The sequence below is a fragment of the Ambystoma mexicanum genome, chromosome 6p, assembly GCF_040938575.1.
Source record: "Ambystoma mexicanum isolate Mex_15411 chromosome 6p, UKY_AmexF1_1, whole genome shotgun sequence".
NCBI lineage: Eukaryota > Metazoa > Chordata > Amphibia > Caudata > Ambystomatidae > Ambystoma > Ambystoma mexicanum.
The window spans coordinates 913,824,433-913,850,394 of NC_090935.1; the positions used below are offsets into that span (position 1 = coordinate 913,824,433).

The 25,962-nt window shown below is 41.3% G+C and overlaps 1 protein-coding gene across 1 annotated transcript in view; it reads left to right on the forward strand.

Moving 5' to 3' along the window:
* LVRN (laeverin) overlaps positions 1-25,962 on the forward strand; it is a 933,533-nt gene that overhangs the window by 808,264 nt on the left and 99,307 nt on the right. Inside the window, exons 16-18 of the mRNA XM_069625536.1 lie at positions 8,820-8,930; positions 11,155-11,322; positions 22,096-22,227. Of these exons, the coding sequence (XP_069481637.1) occupies positions 8,820-8,930; positions 11,155-11,322; positions 22,096-22,227 (411 nt within the window). The remainder of the gene's footprint in view (positions 1-8,819; positions 8,931-11,154; positions 11,323-22,095; positions 22,228-25,962) is intronic.

Consider the following 25,962-nt stretch of genomic DNA (forward strand, 5'->3'; position numbering starts at 1 on the left):
TGCTAAGTAGGCTCATGGGGTTTTCAACTTTATGATAATCAGTCGTCTGTCCTTTCAGGACTTCAGGAGACTAAGTATTACTTGATTATTTCAGATTTTTACTACTGTCCCCTTCTGTTTTCATTTATGTTCTATCACTTCTCTTTCTCCTCCTGAACTTATCTTTAACTCTGCCCTTTGGCCTCTTTACAATGTTTCCTCTTCAGTTCATGTATTGCCCCTCTTTTATTCCGTTTGTATCCCATTGGCAGTTTCGTTTTCGTTGTGTTCTATTTGAAAGAATAATTACTCATTTCTCTCTAAATCTATAGCCATTCTGCTTCCCAGTTCTGTTTACCTGCCCATTATCACTCCCAACATGCTCCTTCAGGATTTTCTCTTTCAAGCGTAATGCTACAACATACAAAAGGCTGCAATCGGCACAAGGTATATGCAGACTTTGTGGATTAACACAGCACCCCCTGGTGTGCAGCATGTGTCTGTACATTCACCCATACACATCAACCAAGAGTGACTCCTCCTTATGCCAGGGATTACCCCATATTACTAAGGGCTGGCTGGAATACCCCCCTACAAAACCAATAGGGTTCATTTCAGACTTAAGACACTATAACCCACTAGCCGAGGGTTGCCTCCCTGGGCTTGAGCCCACTACATCTCTTATCTGATTTGATATCCTATAGGCCTGTTTTCACACTTTGACTAGCACTCAATGCAGGTTCTGATGACGCTTCATCCCCTTAGTTTCCCTTTAGGTTAGCGGCTCTCCAACTTCCTTTCTTAACTCACACTACCTGTCTACTTTTGCCTTCTTTCATCAAATGTAGACCTCTTAAGTGTTTCAATATTAGTTGGAATTTGTATTTGTATTTGTTTTATTTGTAAAGCGCACCTGGCCCCAAGGCATCTGTGCGCATATTTGATTCAGTCTGTTTCTCTTTAGCACCTGGTCACCTCATTGGGCAGTACTTTTGGGTTTTACTGGGAGAAAATCTTTGTGAAGAGCTCCATGCAGATTTCCTGGCTCACTTAACCACGTTCATAATGTATTTTAGCCCGATGAAATAATAAAAAAACATTGCTTAGCACCTAGATAGTCTAACCTCACCAACATGTAGTCTATACAGGTTACTGTTAGCCCTTAATTTCGTCCATTTATTTTTTTGGTTTTTGTAACTCTAGAAGAGACTTAACTTTCTATATCACTACTAATTTAAGGTAGAATTCTGGTGATTTCAGAAATGACACGGAAATATTTAGAGGCTTTTTATACATTTATAATGATTTCATTAATATTTGCAGTCAGGCTCGGACTGGTCTATAGGGCAGTAAGCCCATGGCCAAATCAAAAACACAAAATTCTGCTGTGGGCCACTTTTTTGGTCAAAGTGTGCCACTTTTCTGGCCAATTTGGGCCAGTCTGATGAGTTAATTCACTTTGCTGCTAGTAGTTTGGACCAGTGTTGCTGAATAATGAGTCTTTAAAAAGCACAATTTGCATCACACTTTATCAAAACAACTCCCCCTCAGTTACTATTCAAACAGTGTCACAAAAGGAATGAATAGCCATTTGCAACTGTGGGCCACTTTTTCTTTGGTGCCCAAGACAATTTTATACCCCAGTCACCCTGTTTGCAGTGGGTACAATTTACACATTCAAATTTAAAAGCAGGGGGCGTGACCAGGCAGCCAAGTAAAAAAGCCACACTTTTTTGGAGCACCATTTTTGTTTTATTTTTTTATTGCATTTTAGCTGAATTAAATCAACTTTTTCAATTTATCACAACATTCATTTAACCAGACAATGTTACAAGAAAAAAAGGAGTTGAGTTATTTACACCATTAAAAGATAAAATAGGTTATTTACCCAAATAAAATGAAATGAAACATTATCAACAACATAATCTATGTATTGAAAATAACAATTGAGTTATCAACATTATTATCAACTTGTATTTGTCGGATGTTATATGACAATTGCTAGACTACTGGCGGAGAAAATTCTGTAACATAAATATTTTTTAACAGTTCATTTTGTCGTATCACTTTCAATTTCATTCAAAAATAGAGCATTAAGAAAGTTCACTGAGGCTATTTTTAAACTCATATTAGTAGAATTAAGAACAAAGGCCCATCTAAGTTCACACGCATTTACAACTACAGGTATATGCTTCTCATAGAATTTATTTCTCAATGTAATTAAAGCTGAACATTCTATACCCAGGTGTTCTAAGGTTTCTTTTATTTCTGGGTTCCTGCAAAATCTGCAAAAATGTTCCATCTCACTAATTTGTCTGCGTTGGGCCAAGACATCTCGAGTGAGCCACAGATTGAATCTCATTCTTACAATTGCCATTCGTATTTGTGGTGATGGAGCTTTAGACAAATACGACTCAGCAGCTCCCATTTTCTTGTCAGCATAGCATTGACTATTAAAATGCTTATATTGTAGACATAGTGAACACGTATTAATCCAATCTTGAAGGAAAATGTTCTTTTTCGCCCTTTCAACATTGGTATTTACAAGGCATTTACGAAATAAGGCGCATAATTGCCAGTGATATTTTGCTTTTTAGGGATGTAAGGCCCGATTCATATCTCAAGCATGGCCCAGGAGTGGATTGAGGAACATTTAAGATCTGTCTCCAAAATGTGGCCTCTAATTTATTCAGGCAGTCCGATTTGATGATATCTCTTGTCTCCAACCCATATAATAGCGAAGGAGAGATTTTTTGTCACCAAAAAAGTAGGGCCGGAATGATGGTGAATTTGCCATACCTATAAAGGATTAGCTTAGTTTGAGATATGGCTGAAGTTAGCTTATTTCGTAATGTCTGTAATTGCAATGGGCTAGAAGAGTTTCCTTCAAATGGTAAACCTAGGTATTTATAGTTTGGAACAATGTCTAAGGTGGTATTTTTAACCCTCCATTCAAATGTATTTCTATTGGTGGCTTTAGGAGTAAATGTTACTATTTGTGATTTTTTTAAATTCATGGTAAGATCATTTTCATCGAAGTAGATAGAGAGGGCAGATAACAATTTTTGTAACCCAGTCGGAGTTTTAGAAATAAGAACAAGATCATCTGCATACCATAATGCTTGTATTGGTATCAAATACACTTTTGGTGAATCAGAAGCGATGGTAAGGAAGATTTCTCTTACATCATGGATATAGAAATTAAAAAGGGCTGCAACAAGAATTCAACCCTGCTTCAGCCCTCTTGATGTTCCTATTACCGTAGACAGTAATCCCATATATAGAGTCTGACCTGTATAGATGTTGAAGAGTGTAGCATAAAAATAATAGCAATCAGACTTGAAGGGCATTTTGCTTTGATCAATTTTTCGATCAACCTGACTCTCAAAACCGAATCAAAAGCGGAATTTAAATCAATAAATGCAAAGAGCAATGGAGTTTTTGTATTTTGAGCTTGTTCTTTTAGGGCATTAAGTGTCAATAAATTGACTGCTGTGCCCAGCCCAGTGACAAAACCTGTCTGATTTCTGTCACGATGATTGTTAGTTTGTGACCATTTGTTGAAATCTCTCAGGACTAAACAAGAGAAGATTTTACCCGGAGAGTCCAATAAGGCTATCGGCCGGTAATTTGAAGGCATTCCTCGATCGCCCTTTTTAAATATGGGAACTATAAGAGAGATGCGCCATGAATCCGGGACTTTTTGTGCAGTGAGTAAATGTTGGAAGATGTTATTTAGTATCATAGCCCACTGCTTTGGATGTTGTTTCAGCATATGGTTAGTAATACCGTCAGTTCCTGCGGCCCAGGAGGATGATGATTTGAGTATGAATTCCTCAATTATAGTCTCCGAACATTCCAATAGCCAAGGCGATTTGGTTCGAATTTTACATTGATATAAAGCAAAGCTTTTGTCGGCATAAAGATCTGGAAAATGCATCAACCACTGACTTTCAGAAACTCCATTTAATTGAGACTGGAGTTGATTGTGATTTGAATTTTCATTCATTAATTGCCAAATTTGAGAGGCATTTTTATTAGATGTTGCCTCAAGAAAGGCTTCACCATCCTGTTGAAACATTTTTCATTTTTGCGATCTAGTCCAATTTCTGAAGCGAGATTTGATGACTTTACGTGCTTGAAACCTCTCACTGAGCGGAAGTTGATTAGTAGTTCTCAATTCTCTTCGGTATGATTTCTTTGCCTGCTGCATATGAAGATCAAATGCGTGTTTATGTTTCTTCATAGTAGGAATATATAGATTTTGATACAATGCCAATGTGTCTACATAGGACTGAGGATTAGAGGAGTTTTGCTGCGCATTCAATACCTTGTTAAGAGATAGCAATTTATTGGGATTCCACTTAAAGCGCAATTTAGCGTTGTTAATGCTTAGAGTTTGAGCCATCCATTGTTGCTCTTGTTGATCAAGAGAAATACTTCTATGCCAGGTAAGCATTAGCATATGGTGGTCACTCACCATTTGTGTTGTTATCTTAAAGCTTGTTGTCATCCTAAATTGAGTTGCCGATAGGTATATATAATCAATAATGCTCTTCGAGGCTCCTCTCTGCCAAGTCGGTTGCACTGGAATGTCACCTGGTAGTCACCCAGAGGCCATTCTCATGCCGGCATCTTTCATGAAACTGTTCCATTTATTGAGTTCTTGGGTTTTCTTCCCACTGATAGATTTAATGCAATCAAGATTTAAGTCTACAACCAGGATGATTGATGTAATGCCGTGGGCTTTTGCGATTAATTCAACTAACATAGACAAATCTCTATAAAAGAGTCCATCCGATATGGCAGCCGGGTTTCTATATACATTGATTAGTGCTAAGTCTTGGAAGTCATCTGAGATTCTGACAAGTTGGGTAAAATTATTCGGTCATGCCCACGGCTGAATTCTGAGGCCTGCGCTGGACTTAATGGCCACTAAAAGGCCTGCCATTGGGCGTCCTTTTTGCGCTGCAATCGCTGGAATGAGGGATATATCATGATCATCCCATATAGGAGAGACAGTCATCCAGGTCTCCTGAAGGGCTACTATATCTGCTTCATTTAGGTGGCTGTTCTGTTCCCACTGCAGATGACTGTTGCCCCTTGTGTTCCAGTTTAAGAGTGAGAGGGATGTCGTTTTGTTTTTAGAGAAGATCTGTTGAAGTAATGGTTATGCTTGAGTATTGTCATGTTTTCCTGTGTGCATTTTTTGCTCCATGTCGCAGTACGCGCATCGACATTCAGTAATACAAGTTTTTCTACTGGAGTGTAACTCCGGAGCTGTTTCTTGGTCCTTACGTTCTGGATCTTGAACCAGAAGGAATCCCATTCGAAATAACTCCATCTTTGCACGCCACAGTGTATTCAGTACTAATCCAGATTTCATCCATAATCGTACTATGGACAGGTTCACATCGCAGATGAATTCAACTTGATCAATATCTGCCGATGTGAGATCTTCAAGTTCATGGATATCATTGAAGATATTTAGGACAAATGATAAATCGTACTTCTGATGTGGAGCCTCACGACATTTCAATATCAACGTGTGGTAGTTGGCAAACCTACTCTTTTTGTTGTCTGTCTGCTGAGGTTTATTATAAGGACCTTCTGTTGTGTGTTGAAAATTAGTTTCTTTTATCAAGACGATTTGTTGTTGGTTTTTCGCAGGAATAGGTGACCTTTGTCATGATATATAGTCATTTGCTGGCGCACTGATGTTTGTATGTGTGACTATTGGTCCATTATCTCTTGGTCGGGCGATGAGGTTCATCCTGTTAATGCGTTGCAAAAGGTAATGTTCTTTGACTGCTTTAATTGTCTCATTCTGGTCATCTGTATTTTGCGTAAGCTTTCTTCCTTCTGATAACGATTGTGGAGGATTCATAGAGCTCAATTGTTTCACTTGTTTAAGAGTCTCATGCGCATTAAATTTTAGCTGATTTTCGGTTTCGTCAGATTCACCCAAGTTTATGATTATTGTTTTTTGTTCTATCTCTTTGGTAGTAGAAATAGAAGCCTTTGGTTCATTTGCGCTTTTTGAAAAGTACGCTTCAACTGCTGCTTTGATTAGGTTAATCTGATTGTTTGCATTTTTGGGTTCAATTGATTGCTGCTGGGTCAAAGGCAAGGAACCGGATGCTGCTGCATGCTTGGATTTCTCCGGTCGTCCTTGTGGATTTAGTTCATCCCGGTGATCAGATGCATCATCCTAAAGCACAGTGATTAATTGGTTTAAAGGTGAGTGATTTACTGGTTGAGGTAAAGGTTTTTCCTTTTATCGTGCCGATAGTAGATTTTTGTTCGTCAGATTTGCTGTATCTAACGGTTCGCTTGATTTGACAGATGGTTTTGTTAAATCAATCGTAGGTATATGTGAATGAGAATTAGTGGCTTTGTTTGTTTTGTTGCAAGGTTCATAGGGCTTCGTCATCAGATGTCTTGCTTTTCCTTTAGTCTGAGGCCGTTTACTAAAAACTTCATACGCCTCTTTATTTGTCTTTTGGCTAACCGTTGTTAGGTGATTCTCTACGCTTATCCATGATGAATTTGGATCCACTATTGTGGGAATGTTGCTTTCAATTGGGCGAATAATGTGGTCAAAAGCAGGAATTGTTTGAGCCAGCAAGGTAGTCACTGGTAACGTTGTGTTTGAAGTAGCTGTATAGGCCATATTTTCATCAGACGGCTTTTGTAATGAAGACATCGGCATCTGATGAGGATGAGTTTCGATCCAAGTTGTTATCTGGTCGATTTTTTCAGATTGTAAATTAATTTTTAATTCGAGCGCTTCAAAAAGTTTAAGTAAATTTTGGATTGTTGAGTTTACCGCCACTAAGGTAATTTCGAGTAATCCGTTGTTAGTATTGGTCGACAGTTGCTCTTTAGAGGAAGCTCGGCGTCGAGGAGTTGGGAGGATGTAGGAGGCCGCCAAAGAAACAGACGAGTCGATCGAGCAGCGTTGGTGGTAGTCCATAGATGCAGACCGCAGAGATGAAATTGCCCCTCTAGTGCTTACATGGATGGAAATTTCTGAAAAAACCTCTTCACTTTCCTCGGTGCCAGAGATTTCTTCAATTTGAGTCAGTTCAGGTCGAGATTCTTTATCTTTTTCTGTTGTCTTGAGAGCTTGTAATATGGTGTTATCAGATACAGGTTCTCTCTCAAGAGTTTGAGTTTCTTCACAGTTCGTTGGAATTAACTTGGTGGAGTCAGACTGTGCTGAGGTTGGTGTGGGAACTTGTTCCCCTATCTTTAGTGGAGGGCAAAACAGTCTGATATCTTTACTGGATGTCGGAGTTTTTACACGGGGGGTAAGTGTGATTGACTTACTTGAGGACGCTCTTTTTGGTTTATCAATTTTCTTGATTGAGTCTGAATTCTGAGGAGTGCCGACTATGATTAGAATCTTCTAAATTGACAGATAAATTTATAAAATACACTGAAAAATAATAATAATAAATTAAAATCTGTGTTTATCTATAATCAGAGTCCCGTGGCCTCGCTCTGCAGCTTTGCGGCTAAGCAGCAAAGCGGGACTTGAGGGGACTTGCTGGGGTGCGCACGCGTGGTGCGTGCGCATGCAAGGTTATATAGGCACCGCCTCGAAAGGTGCGCAACAAGCACGCCCTAAACAGTAGAGAAATAAACGTTTAGTATGAAGTTTAGCACAAATGTGCTAATATAAATGTCAATGTGAAAGTATTCACCTTGTGGGAGATGAAGTTTAGTTTAGCACAAAGTCCAAGAAAGTCCAAGAAAAAGCGTCCAAGTGTCCGGGAGCACAGGAACAGCACAGCGTCTCGTGGCAAAGCGGGACTTGAGGGGACTTGCTTGGGTGCGCACCATTTAGGAGTGGGCTTAGAAACCTTAATATGGGACCATAATGGACCCGGGGAAAGAGTACAGGTGCTGCAACTGACGCGGCAGAGCTGGCACCTTTTGCCCTTTCCATTTGCACTCTGCAGCGCAAAGTGAGTAAGCGCTGGCTGGGATGCCATGGCTTCCTATGGGGTCTGCCTACTTTATACTGGTGCATAAAGCTGGCGGACCCCATGGGGATCTCCAGCATTTTCATGGACATCAAAATCTATGCCTTCGCAAATGCTGGAGCATTTATATGACTGAGAGGAAGAGAGGCGGCGGAAAGTTGCGTTCTACCCCTCCTTTTTCCCCATACAAATGAATAAAAATGGGGGTTAACATAAGGAAAAACCATAAAAGAGTTTACGCAAGGCTTGTATGCATTTTACTTACGTTATGCCCCCACAAACATGATGTGCGCGACACACCCCCCACCCCTCGCACCTCGGCTTTTTGTACTAGCAAACAACAGGTACCTTCCAAAGGACATTATTGTAAACGCTGTGTGCCATGCGTACATAGCCGGCAGCGGTTACTCCGAAATGCAAAAGAGAGGTGTAAAGAGGCTTCTGTCGTCTTTTTACACTTCTCTCTTTCACTCGGCAGTGCAAATGCCGAAAGTTGCCCGTAAATTGGTCCTAAGTGTCCCCCTCTGGGAAATGTACACACAGGAGCAAAATGAGCTCCTAAACGTGCTATATTTCTTTCTTCATTTTTAAACTATTGATCTGTCTGTGTTGTAAATCAGTCATAGTGGGCAGGTATTGTAATTGTGAACAAGAATCCCCTAAATCGCCTTTGCGGGACACATAATGGGCACAGGGCTCAGCAATTAAAACTAGACTGAACACTCATTTCCTGGAGCTGGGCTCATGTTACATGCTTCTCTGTGCCAATGTGTAAGATGCTTATGAAATGAATGGTGGTCGCTGCGGAATATAATGTTCTTTTCTTATTGATTTGACATTTCATTCAAGAGCAGCACTGGAAGGCATAATATCAGCGGCTTGCTCGTTTGGCCTCCAGGAATGCCTGCATCTAGCACGGGACCTCTTCTCCAAGTGGCTGAATGATCCGGCGAATAATGAGTAAGTCGCGCTGATGTGTTATTCACCTCGAAGGATAAGGGTGCTCAGAGTACCAGTGATTGACTCAGGCCGAAAGGTCATTTAATACCACGCCGTCAGTGGTCAATAAAGAAGGGTACTTTTTAAATTGTACATGATGCTTGCTTTGTGCTTCACCAATGCTGCAAAATATGCTGGAGATCCGGTAGAGCTGGATCCTATGTTTTTGAATTTTTTTTTTAGTGCTCTCAAGAAACCTTGTGGCCATCAGAGGGATTTGAATAACAACATTTCTAATTTTGTAATCCCAGTTAAGCATGGTCAGCCGCAACTTTACATGTATAATATCTTATATGAAAACACGCTGTCATTTATGATAAGTAATCTCTTTGTTTCTTTTTGGTGAGTTGGCTTGAATCAAGAACACCTGTGTCTTTTTTTTCTTTTCTACATTCCACAATGTCGTATCAGATATCCAGCACACGATTGCAACATTCATACGATTATTCACTTTAATCTTAAGATTAACATTAATTTTCGACCTTGTGGTTCCCCATCTGTATTCCATGCAGATCCTCCCTTAAAATCTCTGAAATTACAGGTCCTCATGAGCAAAGTTTCCAACACCTTCACATCCTACCCAGTGCTCAAACTCCTGTCATGAACATCAGCACTGTCTACCAGATTCCTTGTAATGCAAATCCTTTTCTAGACTCAATTCTCTTCCCGTCTTGCTTCCCTCCTTCTTTATTCCAAACACAGTCTTACAGTCCACGACTTTCATTTTAGGATGAAAGATACTAAGGGCCTGATTCACAGGTGTGTTTTACAGTGGCTCAATCCCATGGGAAACGCAACATGAATCAGGCCCTACGTCTTCATTATAAGGCTCGCAGACACTAAAACCGTTTCCAAATGTTCTCTGACCTCAGTGACTCTTTAGACTTAAAACTCAACAAAACTCCCACTGAAATCAGGCCATGAGCTCTCCCACTTAACCTCCTGCCCTCTCATCTGGACCATCCGTTTTCTTCAGCTATTCTCTCCAGAACACACATCACCAAGGATCACCAGCAATCACTCATTTTAGTTTGTTTGAAAATGAAGCTCTTCTCAACTGAAAAGAAAAGTACTCTTGATGCTCAAAGGTTCTCCGTATCTAAACAAGGTTTAATCAACTTTCTTTTATCCATCCTTGAATTGAAATCCATGGCTAGCAGTAATTCATTAGCGGCCACAAAACTCTGGCCAGGAAGCTAAAGACATGATGGTGTAAAGACCTCTCCCCCCAAAACACCAGTGAATACATATCAGCCAGTAGAACATACTTTGTCAAGGCCAAACGAATCTTTTACTTTCATACAATTGTGAAATCTGTCAAGCTGTAGGAACGGGACCACACCTAACAGTAACTCAACCTCCGTTAAACATTGTCAAGAGATGTTTTGTGTAAAAACAAAAAATGTCTTCAGTTCCAAATTGACCAAAATCGTCAACAAAGTACAAGCATCCTGTGGCAAATAATCGCTGTCCGCCTTCACCTCCTGTCCTTTAGACCTAGTTACATTTTCCCGAAGGCCCTTCCTGGCGGCATCCTCCCTCAAATAAAAAGTCAACCAGCCAAAGAATTGTAAAACATATGTCCTGCTGCCCTCCCAGCTGACTCCACTGACCTGCAGGAGGACCTTGTCACAGACTTTATCAACCTCCCCCTCCAACAATGCTCCTTTACAGATGATCGCAACCAACCTTCATCATCCCCCTCCTAAAAAGATTACATTGCTTGGGCCACGTGTACTCTTAAACTACTACCATGTATTTTGGCAACTACCTTGGATTGAAGAAATCATTTAACAAATTGTTACTAAACAGCTTTAACTAACTATACTCAAAGTACTACCCCATTCAACACCTTTCAGTTACAATTACAACCTAAAAATCACACTGAGTGTGCTCTAATTGAGGTCTCAGGCGATATCCTTTCTGCAGTCGATGAAAGTGCCCCTCACTGCTCATACCTCAGTGCCAATTAGTCAGATCTGGAAACATAAATTACCTTGCATTATGGAGGACAAAACTGAATTCCGGTGGCAATGGGATTGCTCACCCAAAGTATGCTTACAATTACCTGCAAAACTGTTCTTATTTTTACTTTGAGAGTCTTTCAAAGAGAATTTATTATCAACTGTTCACATTTATGAGTGCCTTTCTTTGTCATGGTTAAATGCCAAATGTTTCATTGTAGGATTCCTTCATCCATCAGAGAAACAATATATTGTTACGGCATAGCAACAGGAAGTGAGAAAGAATGGGATTCAGCCTGGGCGCTGTACAACAAGACATCGAACACTGTTGATTCCCACAATCTGCTCTATGGCCTGAGTTGCACTAAGGAGCCATGGCTGCTGAACAGGTGACCGTGATGAATGCCTTGCATGCCTTCTGCACTTTTGCATATCTTACCCGACTACAATAAGTTTGTATTTGTATTCATTAGATTTATATAGCGCTTTAAGCCAAAGCGCTTGTTACTCTCAACATCAGAAATGTTGCTCTCTCTTTGATCCTTGTTTTCTTGTATAGTTTAATTTTGATTTGGGAACAGTGCGTGCCGTACCCTACGACATGCGTTCTGTAATAGCTTTGTAACATACATTGTTTTTTCAACTGACAGTGGGTCCTGTGTCTATTCGCACTGCAGCTCTTAAAGATAACTCGACTGTTGTATGTAAAGGAGCAAACTAGCTGGCAAACAACAATAAATTAGATCTTGGCATCCATGTTTGGGTTCTTCTCTGTGTATCTCTCCTATCAGACCCTCCTACATTGCAGTGGTTTTTGCATACTATCCTGAGGTCTTGTGACATCTTCTATTCTTGTGGCCTGAAGTAAGAAGACTTTTTCAACTGTGACTGTGGCCGCTAGTGTAAACTAGGACACACAAAAGTAGTATCCCTATGGTAGCTAACAAACGTCATCATTCTGGCTGCTTCTCCATTCTCCATTCCATTTACATGCTCTGTGAAGGTTTGGCTTCATTGGCCATACTGAATTGATATAAAGGCTGGACCCATTCATACTATAGCTATAGTTAATGCTGATATGTTAAGGCTCTCGTTCAACAGCATTCCTAAAGTAGAAAGAAGATCGCTCATAAATTAATTCACAGCGGACACAGGAATTATCACATGAGACCTAACAGTTTCGGTAATAATTGGTTATTCTACATTCAGGCCGAAAATCCTTCCAGTTTTCCCACATGGGTTCCCATTCGCATGCCCCAACTGGATCCACCACCGACACACCTACCTCAATGGTGCCAGAGTTGATGTACTGTTTACTTGTTAGTGGGTTTTTTTGGAGAACAGTGTACTGTAGACTTTCTTTTTGGCATTACAGTAAAGCTGTCGTTTGTTTTTGGCCCATTTGAGAATTTAGAATGGACTCTCCTGGAGCTGTATATCTTTCGTTTGGATATTAGTGCCAATAGTTTGAAGATTTCTCCTGGATTTAAGCAAAAGGGACACGTTTTACAAGTGTCACTTGATGACCTGGATGTGAAAGTGACAAGCAGGATTGCTATTTCAGGGGGGCGGCATGGTTAGACTCCTTGTTTTTTTTATGCCTGGTCCCAGACTGCACAAAGGTTCTGAGGGATCCAGGAAACATCAAGTACAATGCAAAACACCAAAGAAATAAACCTTCCCTACAATACTATATCAAGGTGATAAATCGGCCATTGGTGTGCACACAAATGTTTGGTTCGAAACTGGATCTTTGGGGCTAGCACCTGTGGCAAGCTACCATGGAAGCACAGCCTCTCACCCTGACCCCACTTTTGACATAATTGAATGTGTCTCCAGGGCCTGGTGCTACATACGAGGAAGGGATTTTGACACATTACCCTCCTTTACTTTCACAAAGACTTTAGAGGAGGGAATTGGGGGCTTCTGAAACAGTTCACAGTATTCACTCGCACTGAAGCTGAATGTGTATAACTGGCCACACACACCGGCCCCATATAATCACGACCCAGAAACACAGAGTAGCATCTTGCAGGATATGCAATGGGAAAAAAAACCTTTATGTAGCTTAATCGGAGGGCAACAGTTTACATGCCAGAGTTCTACAAAATATTTAGAAAAATAGGGGAAGCAGCTTGAACAGACTGCATACAAAAAGCTGGTAAGCCAAAGGTTTTATTTGGCAGAGGTGTGGCCATGTGTGGAGCACTGAGCATGTACTCCAACTTCACCTTAAGAAATAAGGGGTTTTGCTGTTCAGAAATGTGCTTCCCCTCCCTGTTTGTGCCAGGATCCGACAAGAATGCAGGAAAGGGAGAGAGGGCTGGATATAAGAGTGCAACATGTAAGGATTGCTTTTTGTGCACTAATGTCCTCACAAAGGTAGCAGCAACCAAAAGGTAATTGTTCCCAAAAAAGCTTAGGCTTACATGCTGCCATCCAATGAAAATATACGTAGAGATGATCTAAGAGGCCCTGTTGAGGTCCCACAAGGTTGTAGCTCTCTACACTGGAGGTAAACGTTGAAGCCATCCTGTTAGATGCCTTCTGATGACTTAATTGGCGGTGGAGAATGTATCGCCTGTCTACACCAATGGCAGCAAGATTAGCCCTGCAGGTGTCCATCTCTACTAGTGATAAGGCTATAGGTTTTCAGGAAAAGACATGATAGAGTCAGTAGTGTAGGATAGAGCATTATGTTTCTTCTATAGTGGCCAGTGGCAAACCATAGGCATTTACAATGCATTGTGCCCATGTGGAGGTCTTCCTTACAGCTGCAAGGGCCCACAGGTTAACTGAGGCCTAGCTCTGAGGTTTGCCACAGAAAATAGGCAATGAAGTTGAGCACCTGAATGGAGGAGTGGAAGGTTTCCCCTTCCTAGCTTGACAGGATATTGTGACATCAAGGGAGGAGAATGATCTTGTAGATGATCAAATGAGGCAGATGCACATTGAGCACTGGTTTGGTCATAGCCATGTTGGAGCCTCTAGGATATCATTTATAATTGGTTATTTATAATGCGCTAATACCCAGAGGTTTCTAAGCGCGGACCCGAGGATCAAACCTGTGTTGCTCCTCGTTGTCTTGCTTCTAAGGTGACCACGTTGCCCCTAAGCTATCCTCCCAAGCTAGTTGACAGTGCTTGTGAACACTTGAATAACCTTTACCACCGGGTGATTAAGAGAACATGTGCAGGGGGGTCATAAGAACTAGTAGAATGTCAAAATACTTCCTATGGAGTTAAGCCTTTGTTCCATTCATGATCATGTCTTGAGAGATTGTCCATTATCAGATTCAAAAAGACTTAGATCTTGCCCCTCTGCTTCCTTTTATAGCAAATGGCATTCCTGTTGGCCATATCAATCATAACCACCACTGACTTGATAACTGTAAGAAACTCTGCAATGCATACTCACCCGAACTGTTACGAAGACTTGACGAACAGAGTGGGGGAGAGGGTAGAATGTAGATTGTCTCAAGAGATTTGAAGCATGGGTTCACCAATGCATGGATTGCAATAGAGACTGGTGAATCAGACCACAGGGCTGATGTCCTTTCATAACATCTCACTAGATTAAATTGGAGAGAATGCAGGCGACTCATGCAGGAATGATGCAGGACCAGGTCTCCTTGGTGCCCCGTTGCTATCACACAAGTGTCAGAGAACAGCAGATTCACAGCCTTTTGAATAGCTTTGATAATTTCTTGTAGTCAAATTCTTTCACAGATTCTGTCTGGCTTAAATGGAGCCAATGAGGTATATAGTTCTGGATGGGCTTAAGAACAACTTTAGGATATACACTTCCACAATATGTTCCAGAGATGTTGTCAAAGGACTCAGTGGCCCAGTAGAAGATGGACAACAGAGACTACCATAGTGTTTAAGGCGATGAAAGACATTGAGTAGCTGTGCAGAGAAATCCCTCCATGCTTCTGTGGAGTGCACGTGGGGAGATGCCATATCATGGGTCATTGGAATCTTTTTGTCTCAACGGAAGTTGTCAAGGAGGTTTGGGTTTTCAAGCTTCGATTATTGCAGTTCCTTGACCCGAGCAATAGGACTGCAAGTGGATGCAGACAAAGAGGTGTGTGATAAATTACTTTAAGTTACTTTAAGTTCTAGAAGGCTTTGTCTACTGATAAGTAAGGCTATGATCCTGCTGCACTCCAATGAATATGGCACTTAGCATCTTGTTAAATGGTCCACCTATTCATTGCTATATATAGAAAAGACCTAAGCTACCCCTCCCTTTTAACACTTACAGGTATGTTGTCCACCACATCAAACAGATTACTAAATTGATCTTTATTTTAAAAATGGTATTAAAGTATGGCTTGGTAGGCCCAATCTGTTAAGGCGACATATGTAGGTAGTAAGTATAGGTATATTGAACCAAATAAAGTAGGTGTTGCGTCTTATCAGAGATGTGGTTAAAAAAGCCAAATAAACAACAGAAGAGTTGAAATATCCAAAAAGACCTCTGATGGAAGACAGCGCCAGCAGCCAGTTTTGCAAAAAAAGAAAAATGTATTTGGAATTGCCCTTGTATGATGACGTGTGTTTCAGCTAATTGACTAGCCTTTCTCAAATCAGGGCCTTAGTAACTACTTGATACTTCAAATGAAGTACTTCACTGAACGGACCTACGTGCAAGAGCGCTACAAGTGAACGAAGCAGGGACCGAACCCATTTATTCATGAAATAGAACCGATACAAGCATTGAGACCATACATTTGAAGTATCAAGTAGTTACTAAGGCCCTGATTTGAGAAAGGCTAGTCAATTAGCCAAAACACGTGTCATCATACAAGGGCAATTCCATATACATTTTTCTTCTTGATCTGTACTTTACATTCAGAAGATCACCACTGTTTTTTTTCACAAAAATCACAAATATTTATTTAGCACACATAGTTAAAAAGAGCCTACTTGTGGCTATAGAGGTTTTTTTTAGCATGTATCACCAATATGTAATCCATTATCGTGGTCCACCACGCTGACACATCATATTATACAATCATGTAATGGCCCTGCGGAGTGCTGAATACACAGTGAGAGGGTTAGTAGTTGAAAGTGACTTATAGTGTAGAATTCATTGTAATACACATATCAAGTCGTGTTTCCAGCATGATCGTAATCTCTACTGATGTTGTAGTCGTTTTCATGCTTTCCTCAGGACTGGTAAAAAGGCAAGGAGCTCTTGGGAAAGTCTTGCTCATTCGACCTTTTTTAAGGTAGAAATCAAAAGGATTTAAAATTAGAACTGGGTGTATCTATATATGTGTCTTGATGCACTAAAACATTGTGGGTGTCATTCATACCTGTTTTTATTTAATCAGTGTCTCGGGCCAAAGCTTCTTTGTGTAAGGTGCCTTCTGTGCACCTTAAATTGCTTTCTATTCCTCGTCAAGAACGACAGTGTCGTGATTTGGATGGTTTCAAAGGTAGCGGGCGCCCCTCTCTCGATAGAACAAGGCTTGATAAGCTGTTCAGTGGTTATTAACCACTTGAGAGTTCGCAGCCACTGCTTTTTCTCACTGTGCCTTTCACAGATGGGAAATATCCATTTGCATATCAGTCTTTGTCCTGCCCAGGGGCAGTCCAGCACCGAAATGCAATGGCAATTCCAACCTGAACGAGAGTACCACCAGCAACCCCATACACGTGTTTCACCCTTGTTGGGGATCATCAGTGAGGTGAAGCTGATGCCTCTCTAAGCACAGTGAGAGGGAGACCACGTCTGGTTGCCTCCTGGAGACCTAGGGTTACCAATCCCATGTTCCTTGAAATTTGGTTTCAAAGGTAGCGGGCGCCCCTCTCTCGATAGAACAAGGCTTGATAACCTGTTCAGTGGTTATTAACCACTTGAGAGTTCGCAGCCACTGCTTTTACTCACTGTGCCTTTCACAGATGGGAAATATCCATTTGCATATCAGTCTTTGTCCTGCCCAGGGGCAGTCCAGCACCGAAATGCAATGGCAATTCCAACCTGAACGAGAGTACCACCAGCAACCCCATACACGTGTTTCACCCTTGTTGGGGATCATCAGTGAGGTGAAGCTGATGCCTCTCTAAGCACAGTGAGAGGGAGACCACGTCTGGTTGCCTCCTGGAGACCTAGGGTTACCAATCCCATGTTCCTTGAAATTTGGTTTCAAAGGTAGCGGGCGCCCCTCTCTCGATAGAACAAGGCTTGATAACCTGTTCAGTGGTTATTAACCACTTGAGAGTTCGCAGCCACTGCTTTTACTCACTGTGCCTTTCACAGATGGGAAATATCCATTTGCATATCAGTCTTTGTCCTGCCCAGGGGCAGTCCAGCACCGAAATGCAATGGCAATTCCAACCTGAATGAGAGTACCACCAGCAACCCCATACACGTGTTTCACCCTTGTTGGGGATCATCAGTGAGGTGAAGCTGATGCCTCTCTAAGCACAGTGAGAGGGAGACCACGTCTGGTTGCCTCCTGGAGACCTAGGGTTACCAATCCCATGTTCCTTGAAATTTGGTTTCAAAGGTAGCGGGCGCCCCTCTCTCGATAGAACAAGGCTTGATAACCTGTTCAGTGGTTATTAACCACTTGAGAGTTCGCAGCCACTGCTTTTTCTCACTGTGCCTTTCACAGATGGGAAATATCCATTTGCATATCAGTCTTTGTCCTGCCCAGGGGCAGTCCAGCACCGAAATGCAATGGCAATTCCAACCTGAACGAGAGTACCACCAGCAACCCCATACACGTGTTTCACCCTTGTTGGGGATCATCAGTGAGGTGAAGCTGATGCCTCTCTAAGCACAGTGAGAGGGAGACCACGCCTGGTTGCCCCCAGGAGACCTAGGGTTACCAATCCCAGGTTCCTTGAAATTTGGTTTCAAAGGTAGCGGGCGCCCCTCTCTCGATAGAACAAGGCTTGATAACCTGTTCAGTGGTTATTAACCATTTGAGAGTTTGCAGCCACTGCTTTTTCTCACTGTGCCTTTCACAGATGGGAAATATCCATTTGCATATCAGTCTTTGTCCTGCCCAGGGGCAGTCCAGCACTGAAATGCAATGGCAATTCCAACCTGAACGAGAGTACCACCAGCAACCCCATACACGTGTTTCACCCTTGTTGGGGATCATCAGTGAGGTGAAGCTGATGCCTCTCTAAGCACAGTGAGAGGGAGACCACGTCTGGTTGCCCCCAGGAGAACTAGGGTTAACAATCCCAGGTTCCTTGAAATTTGGTTTCAAAGGTAGCGGGCGCTCCTCTCTCTCGATAGAACAAGGCTTGATAACCTGTTCAGTGGTTATTAACCACTTGAGAGTTCGCAGCCACTGCTTTTTCTCACTGTGCCTTTCACAGATGGGAAATATCCATTTGCATATCAGTCTTTGTCCTGCCCAGAGGCAGTCCAGCACCGAAATGCAATGACAATTCCAACCTGAACGAGAGTACCACCAGCACTGATTTGGATGATTCGCGTTATTGTTATCTCGTAGTACATCTGCAATACATAATGGCAAAAGGTTAGGACCATAGACTCACTGATCATTATTGTCCAAAACATATCTGCTTATCCACCATTGTGTTAAGCTGGTGTCTTATAGTGTCTGCTCTATTAGTGACTGACACTCGTTTTGTATAGAGTTGTTTATTAGCTCGACTTATTCCGTGTCACAAAGGCTGCTATTGCTCTCTTTTCCACGCTGTGCCTGATAAAACATCCTCTCCTGGTGTACGTGGTGACTAGATCAATGTCGCTAAGAGACAATGATCAGTATCGTTATGCGTGCCTCGTGGCTATGCTACAAAAAAGGATCATGTTGCCTGTGGATGTGCCCCGAGATGGATACTTTTGCTTGTGGAAGACTGGCCTAAGCTATGTTGGCCCTATCTGCTTCATTTATTTAATAAAGGTATTTGGTGGACACTTACGGTTTCTCCTGCTCATATCTGCGAAGGAGTGAAGGCGCCGTGTGACACTGTCCGGGTACTGCACATGCGTACTCGCGAGCAGGAGCTCGATTTCATTATGAAAACTGATTTGGTGTGCGTACATGGTCTGTATGTCGCTAGGCAACGCGTCGTTGCTAGTGTGGGTACTGCCATTGCTTAATCGTCAAACAATGCACGGTTTCGCTTTGAAATCTAATTGGTTGCACGTACGTTATCTGTTAAGCAGCACTGTGTTGCTGTTTGAATATTTAATGACTTAATAACTATATTACGAAATGCCAGCTTTGGCAATAGTGTTGTATTGCTGGAACCACACTAGTTGTGCTTGATCTCAAATGAGGGCTACTTATAGTGATGGCCTGGTTGCAACTAATGACTCTTTAGACTTCATAATGTAATGGCGAAATTACTGTTTTAACCATCCTGTGAGTTAAATAAAATAAATAAATGGCCCCATCTCCCTAAAATGCAGGGTAGATTGTACATGATTGACTGGCTTCAGCAGCTCATTATATGAATCTCATAGACATGCCTCGCACGGGCTAATTTGTTACATAGATTTCAGAAACCAGTTAAACATTAGGTTATACAAATTTTGATTGAAACGTCGAATACATTTTGTTGTTGCATTCATAGTTTACTTGATTAATCTTTGTACATGTTTGGTGCATAGCGTTATTTAGTTGTTTACAACCACAATATAAACTCTGTATTCACCTTTAAGGTTGATATTGTTTGGGTAATTTAGTATCTTAGTATCAGTGAGACAATTAGCTACGCAGATTTTGCCAAGAATACGTCAAAAAGAGACCACTGCTAGGTCTACAGTTGGCTTAGATGTACTTTGTACATTTTTGGCCACAGTTACCTTAATTGAGCTTGACATATATTCATACATACAAATGTGTGGTTCTAGACACTAACCTTTACACTTTCAACACATCACAAGTTGATTTTGTGTGGACAGACAAACGACAATGTCAGGTCACATGTGATATTACATGTAGTTTCTTAGTATGTGATTTCTGTGCTCAAACTATTTTTTGATTTTCCATGCGGTGCTAATATGCTGGGGTATATTCAAAGATGCTGTTGCGAGTTGTTTAGAAAAACAAATTCCACTCTATGGAAACATTAAGTCAATTTTTTACTGTATCCAAACGGTGGATCCTTTTTTTCCCTGTTTCTTCAAACCGAGATCGCGGTCTCCTCCTCTTGCTTTTGCGCTGACAGTTTGAATGATGAACCAACGTAGTTCTGTGTGTTTATGTTTCTTTTTCACAAAATGTGCCACCATGGGTTTGTCCTCTATTGAGTTCTTTAGACACGATCTGTGCGCATAAATACGTTGCCTTACCTCACGTTTACTTTTTCCTATGTACAGCAAGTTACACCGACATTTTATGGCGTAAATGCTCCACTTCGTTAGATAATTCGTGAAGGTTTTGTATTTCCACATCACCCTGTTTAGGGAGATTTCTTTTTGATCCTGTGTCAAACTGCAGACAGAGCACTTCCCACACCTGAAGTGTCCTATTGCCGGTGGGAGGTTCCACAGATTGGTTTGTGTCCTTTTCTGAACTGCTGAACTGGGATATGTATGGTCTTTCAGATTTTGGCTACACTTAAAGGCAAAGCAAGGTTTTTCCGGTTTCAAAGGTGTCTGTTTGTAAAAGACTGCAGTTTGTGAGGATGACTCTCCTAATGTCATTACTGACTGGTGAAAAAGTGGTTACAAACGTCATTTTCTCTTTATGTTTTTCCCTTTGGTGTTTGGTTAGGCATGTGTCCCTGTTGGTATTTCTCGCTGTTTTGCGTGGTTTTCGGATCATTTGCAAGGGATATCCACGCGCTTTAAGGCAATTCTCTAGTTCCTTCCCATTGCAGTCATATTCTGGTAATGTTGTGCAATTTCTCCTTCTCCTTAATAATTAGCCGAATGGCAAGTTTTCTTTCAATCCTTGTGGATGAAAACTCTTGAAGTTCAGCAATGTGTTTTTATCTGTTGTTTTCCCATGTAATGTAGTAGCAAAAGTGTTGTTCTCTGTTGTCTGGATATCCAGTAATGGTATATGAGTCTTGTCCCAGTGCATAGTAAACATAGTTAAAAAGAGCCTACTTGAAGCTATAGAGTTTTTTTTTAGCATGTATCACCAATATGTAATCAATTATCTTGGTCCACCACGCTGACACATCATATTATACAATCATATAATGTCCCTGCGGAGTGCTGAATACACAGTGAGAGGGTTAGTAGTTGAAAGTGGCTTATATTGTAGAATTGTAGAATTCATTGCAATACACATTTCAAGTTTTGGTTTCCAGCATGATCATAATCTCTACTGATGTTGTAGTTGTTTTCATGCTTTCCTCAAGACTGGTAAAAAGGCAAGGAGCTCTTGGTATTGTTTAAAATTAGAACTGGGTGTATCTATATATGTGTCTTGATTCACTAAAACATTGTGGGTGTCATTCATACCTGTTTGTATTTAATCGGTGTCTCGGGTCAACATTTCTTGCGTAAGGTGCCTTCTGTGCACCTTAAATTGCTTTCTATTCCTCGTCAAGGACAAATCACAGTGTTGTGATTTGGATGACTCACGTTATTGCCATCTCGCAGTACGTCTGCAAAACATAATTCATTGCTGCAGTACTTCACATGATGATTTTCCATGTACGTTTTTGACAGTGAACGGCAGGTCGTTTACTGTATGCTTGTCCTATTTCTTGATTTCTTGAGGTCAAAGGATTTCAGCCAGACTTGTCTACACACTGGGAGCTCCAGATTCATGGGGTCTCCAGCTGTGTCATTAAAGTGCTTGGACACAAGGATCTTCTGTTCTGCAACATTCTCGTCCATGAAAAAGATAAACGTGTCCAAATGAAGAACATTTGTGTTAAACTTGTACCAAAATCCAAAGACTTATGGCCATTATGGCATTGCTTCTTCGACATGGATAAAGAGTTACCATCTCTTCAAAGTTGTGCCAAGGCAGTATATCAATATAAGGCTCTGTCCTTGAGGAAAGCAAATTGCAAATTTATCAATAGGGTGAAAGAATGTGCACAAATGTAAAGTATCAATATCATACAATCTGACCACGACAGGGGTACGTACACCTATTGTAACTTACTTCGACATATGCTGACGTTGCGACGTTCTGAGGTTTAATGCCATTAACATGTGCTCATAATAATTGTATCCTTTTTCATTTGGCACAGATACCTGCAATATGCCATAAATCTGCAACCATCGGCCGCCAGCGAGATTTTTAGAAATGTGCTGAAGAATGAGATAGGGCGACACATAGCATGGGAATTTATTACAACCCACTGGGAGCATATAAATAAGCTGTAAGTAATCAACGTGATCTCATTTACTTGTTTATGTATAGAAGCGTTTCCCTTCACAATATTTGATTTAGTCATTGTTTTACAAATTTACAGCACAAACACCAGGAGAACTGTAATGCATTCCTGCAATCAGTATATAGAGCGCTTTGATACAATGTGCAGTGCTGTGGTGGTCTGAGCTGTGGCTGAACTTCCAGTGATGTCTAATGTGTGGCAATGTGAAGGTGTGGCTTTTTGGCTGAAATCTGCTATTCTACTATCACTTTGCAGGTTGAAGGATTTTTTTCTTGCTTTTTTCATACTCACCATATTATTAATGGTGAATGATAAACGTGCCCCAATCACACTAATGTCAACCTACACCACACTGACCATCCACACTGAGGGTGAAGCGCATATGGGGTTGGTTGTTGCAGCCTTGAGAGATATCAGTATTGGGTTAATAAATCTATGTATAAAATATCACTGTCGTGTAAGATACTGACAATTTCCTCACATGAAGTGAAGAGCCAGGTTTTAAGCTAAATGGCATTCCAGCAGTGCATTGCTGTGTAGCTCCGATCTGGAGGTGAACTTCCAGGGATGGCTACTATGGGGCTCTGTGCATGCCTGGCTTTTCAGCTGAAATTGACTATTCTTACTTGATCCATATGTTTAGAAATAGTACGTCTAAAATTGAAACATTTGTACTGTTTGAAAATGATTGCTCATGCCATGACATTTCAGATTGCATTTGCTCATTTACACGTAATTTATAAAGACTAAATCTCAAAGGTTTCACAAAGATTTTCTCCAGGCCATTTAAGATGCACTATGCGTCTCTGGATTGACTCCAGTTGCAGGCTTTGTGAACCATGAATAAGGTACTGTTTACACAGCTAGGATGCACACAGGCATCTCATGTTCTCCAGTGCAAATCTCTAACAATCAGAAATAAAGTATCTCACATATATTTTTCAAAATATTTCAAATTTTAATGTATAAGGAAAATGGTACCTGAAAGTGTCCATTCTGCGTTTTTTGACACATTATTGGATATATTTGAACATATTTCTTAACAGTATTCTTGGCATTAGTGTTATGTTGTGTTACTCTGCTTTTGCACAGTGCAGCATCACCAAATTGTAGTTTCAAAGCACTGATCCTTATTTGTGGTCGGATTGTGGCATCGCTCTTGGACACATGACTTTTGACTTCTGGGAAAGTGAGCAAGAGCAAGTGTAAAGTTAGAGATAGGGAAAGAGAGGAAGGAGATTGTTGAGTGGCACAATGTAGCCTGAGAACCTTCCTATGGTGATCATTCTTGTGGAGTATTGTATTGGGAGCAGGGAATCTGTGATTTAAGGTCTCTGTTAATTCCATGGGTCAGAAGACTCAATAAGACTGGATTTTGGCATACGGTTTATTTCAGGTTATTATAACATGCTTCGTCCTCATCAGACCAACATAATTTCTGGGGTTCTGCGTTTGTCAGTCTGGCTGTTCTATCTGAATAATTTGGGATAATCCTACAGTTATAGCAAATTAATCAGAGTAATGCCCTAAGGTCTCTCTCGGTCCTGGGTGTGGGGGCATCTAGGATGGCTTGCACCTTTTCTTTTTGGGGCTGGACACTGCCATTTCCTACAAAGAAGCCTAGGTATTTCATGGCCGCTTGAGCGAGCATACATTTTGATGGATTGGCAGTTAAGCCGGCCTCTCGGAGGGCTCTCATAATAGTAGAAAGATGAAAAAGATGGTCTTCCGAGGTTTTGCTATAAATGACTGTGTCGTCAATGTAGGCCCCACATAAATCCAAGTAAGACTGTGATATCCTGTCCATAAGTCATTGGAAAGTAGCTTGGACCCGCAGCAGTCCAAAAGGGAGGACTTTGGATTGCAATAGTCCCATTGGTGTCGAGAAAGTTGTCTTTTCCTTATCAGGTCCATACACAGAGACATGCCAATATCCCTTGGTTAAATCTAGTTTAGGCATAGAAGGGGGAGATGGCGTTGATCTGACAGAAGTCTATACAAAACCTTCAAGAACGATTGGGTTTAGTCACCAACACAATAGGGGAGGACCATGGCTCGATAATGTTCACCTCTAGTATTGTTTTAACTTCATCAATTACTATTGGGTTTCGTGCTTCTGGAAGTCTATTTGGTTTCAAATAGACAACTTTTCCCTTTGGAGTTCTGATATAATGATAAGTACTGTGTACTCTCCCTGGCTTCTCACAGAATACATCAGGGGATGCCATGATAAGGTGGTTCAAATCTTTTTGTTTCTGTTTAGATCATTCTTGGGGAATAAGCTCAGATTAGTCTATCTCCTGGGTTATTAAACAGGGTAATATAGCGGAGGTAGTAGCAGAAGGATTTTCTTTCCACTCTTTTTCAGAGATTTATGTGGTAGAGGTGGGTCTTCTGCCTTCTATCAGGTTGGGCTATTTTATAGGCACAGGTTCCCGTTTGCTCTAGCACTTCATAGGGCCCGTGACACTTTGAGACAAGTTTATTTTCAGAGATAGGTAAGAGGACTAATACTTTTTGTCCTACTGAAAATGATCTCAAGTTTACTTTCTTGTCATAGGTGGGTTTTTGTTGGGCTTGCGCTTTCTCTATGTGAGTGTGGACTAGACTCCGGATGAGTTTCATGTGCTTTCGCAATCGGGTAGCTGTCTATGAGAGGGGAAAAGGTGCCTCTTCTCTTTCCTCCCAGGTCTCCCAGAGCATGTCTAAGATATCTCTTGGTTTTCTACCATAGATTAACTCAAAAGGGGAGAATCCGGTGAATGCCTGAGGGGTCTTTCTCATTGCAACTAGGGCCTACAGATCATACGATCCCTGTCCTTCCCAGCATCGTCTACCAATTTTCTCAAAATCATTTTGAGGGTTTTGTTAAATCTTTCTACCAATCCGTCCGTTTGAGGGTGGTACAATGAGGTTCTTAAGGTAGTCATGTGTAGCAATTCCATGACTTAACCCATAAACTTACTCATGAAATTGGATCCCTTATCTGTTAGAATTTCCTTGGGAAAACCAACTCTAGATAAGAATGACACCAAGTGTTTTAAAATTTGCTGGGTTGTGTTGTTTCTTATGGGGAAGGCCTCTGAGTACGGGGTAGTGTAAACGATTACTAGGACATATTTATTGCCCACTCTAGAAGTTTCCAATGTCCCAATGATATCCACCCCTATTTGGTAGAAAGGGACTTCTATTATCGGTAATGGGTTTGAAAGGGGCAGGTAAAGGAATTTGTGAGCTGGTTTTTTGGCATCTCTCACATGTCTGAATGGACTTCTTTGTGTCAGCAAGGATACCCGGCCAATAGAATTTCTCACTGATGGGAGCTTGGGATTTAGATTGTCCCAAGTGTCCCCATGTCAAATGAGAGTGTGCGATCTCTGGCACGATTTTGGGATGGGTCTTGGGTATTACTAACTTAGTTTTACTTAGGCCTTCCCTGGAGGTTTCCCTTCTATATAATAATCCTTTTTTCAGGAAGAAGAAAAAGGGGCTTCCCTTCTATTGTCCTTTTCCCTCAGGGATCACTGGTAAGAAAGCTTCTGCAAGTACTGGATCATTTCGCTGGGTAAAAGCTAGACCAAGAAGGATGGTAGGTTCCTCTTCCCTTTTTGCCTCAGTGATACATCTCTCATCAGCCTAAGCTACCTCTCTCAGTTTCCCCTGGTTCACTTTCTTCTTCAAAACAGGGAAATAGAGCCTTCTCAAGAATTTGCTGTGCAA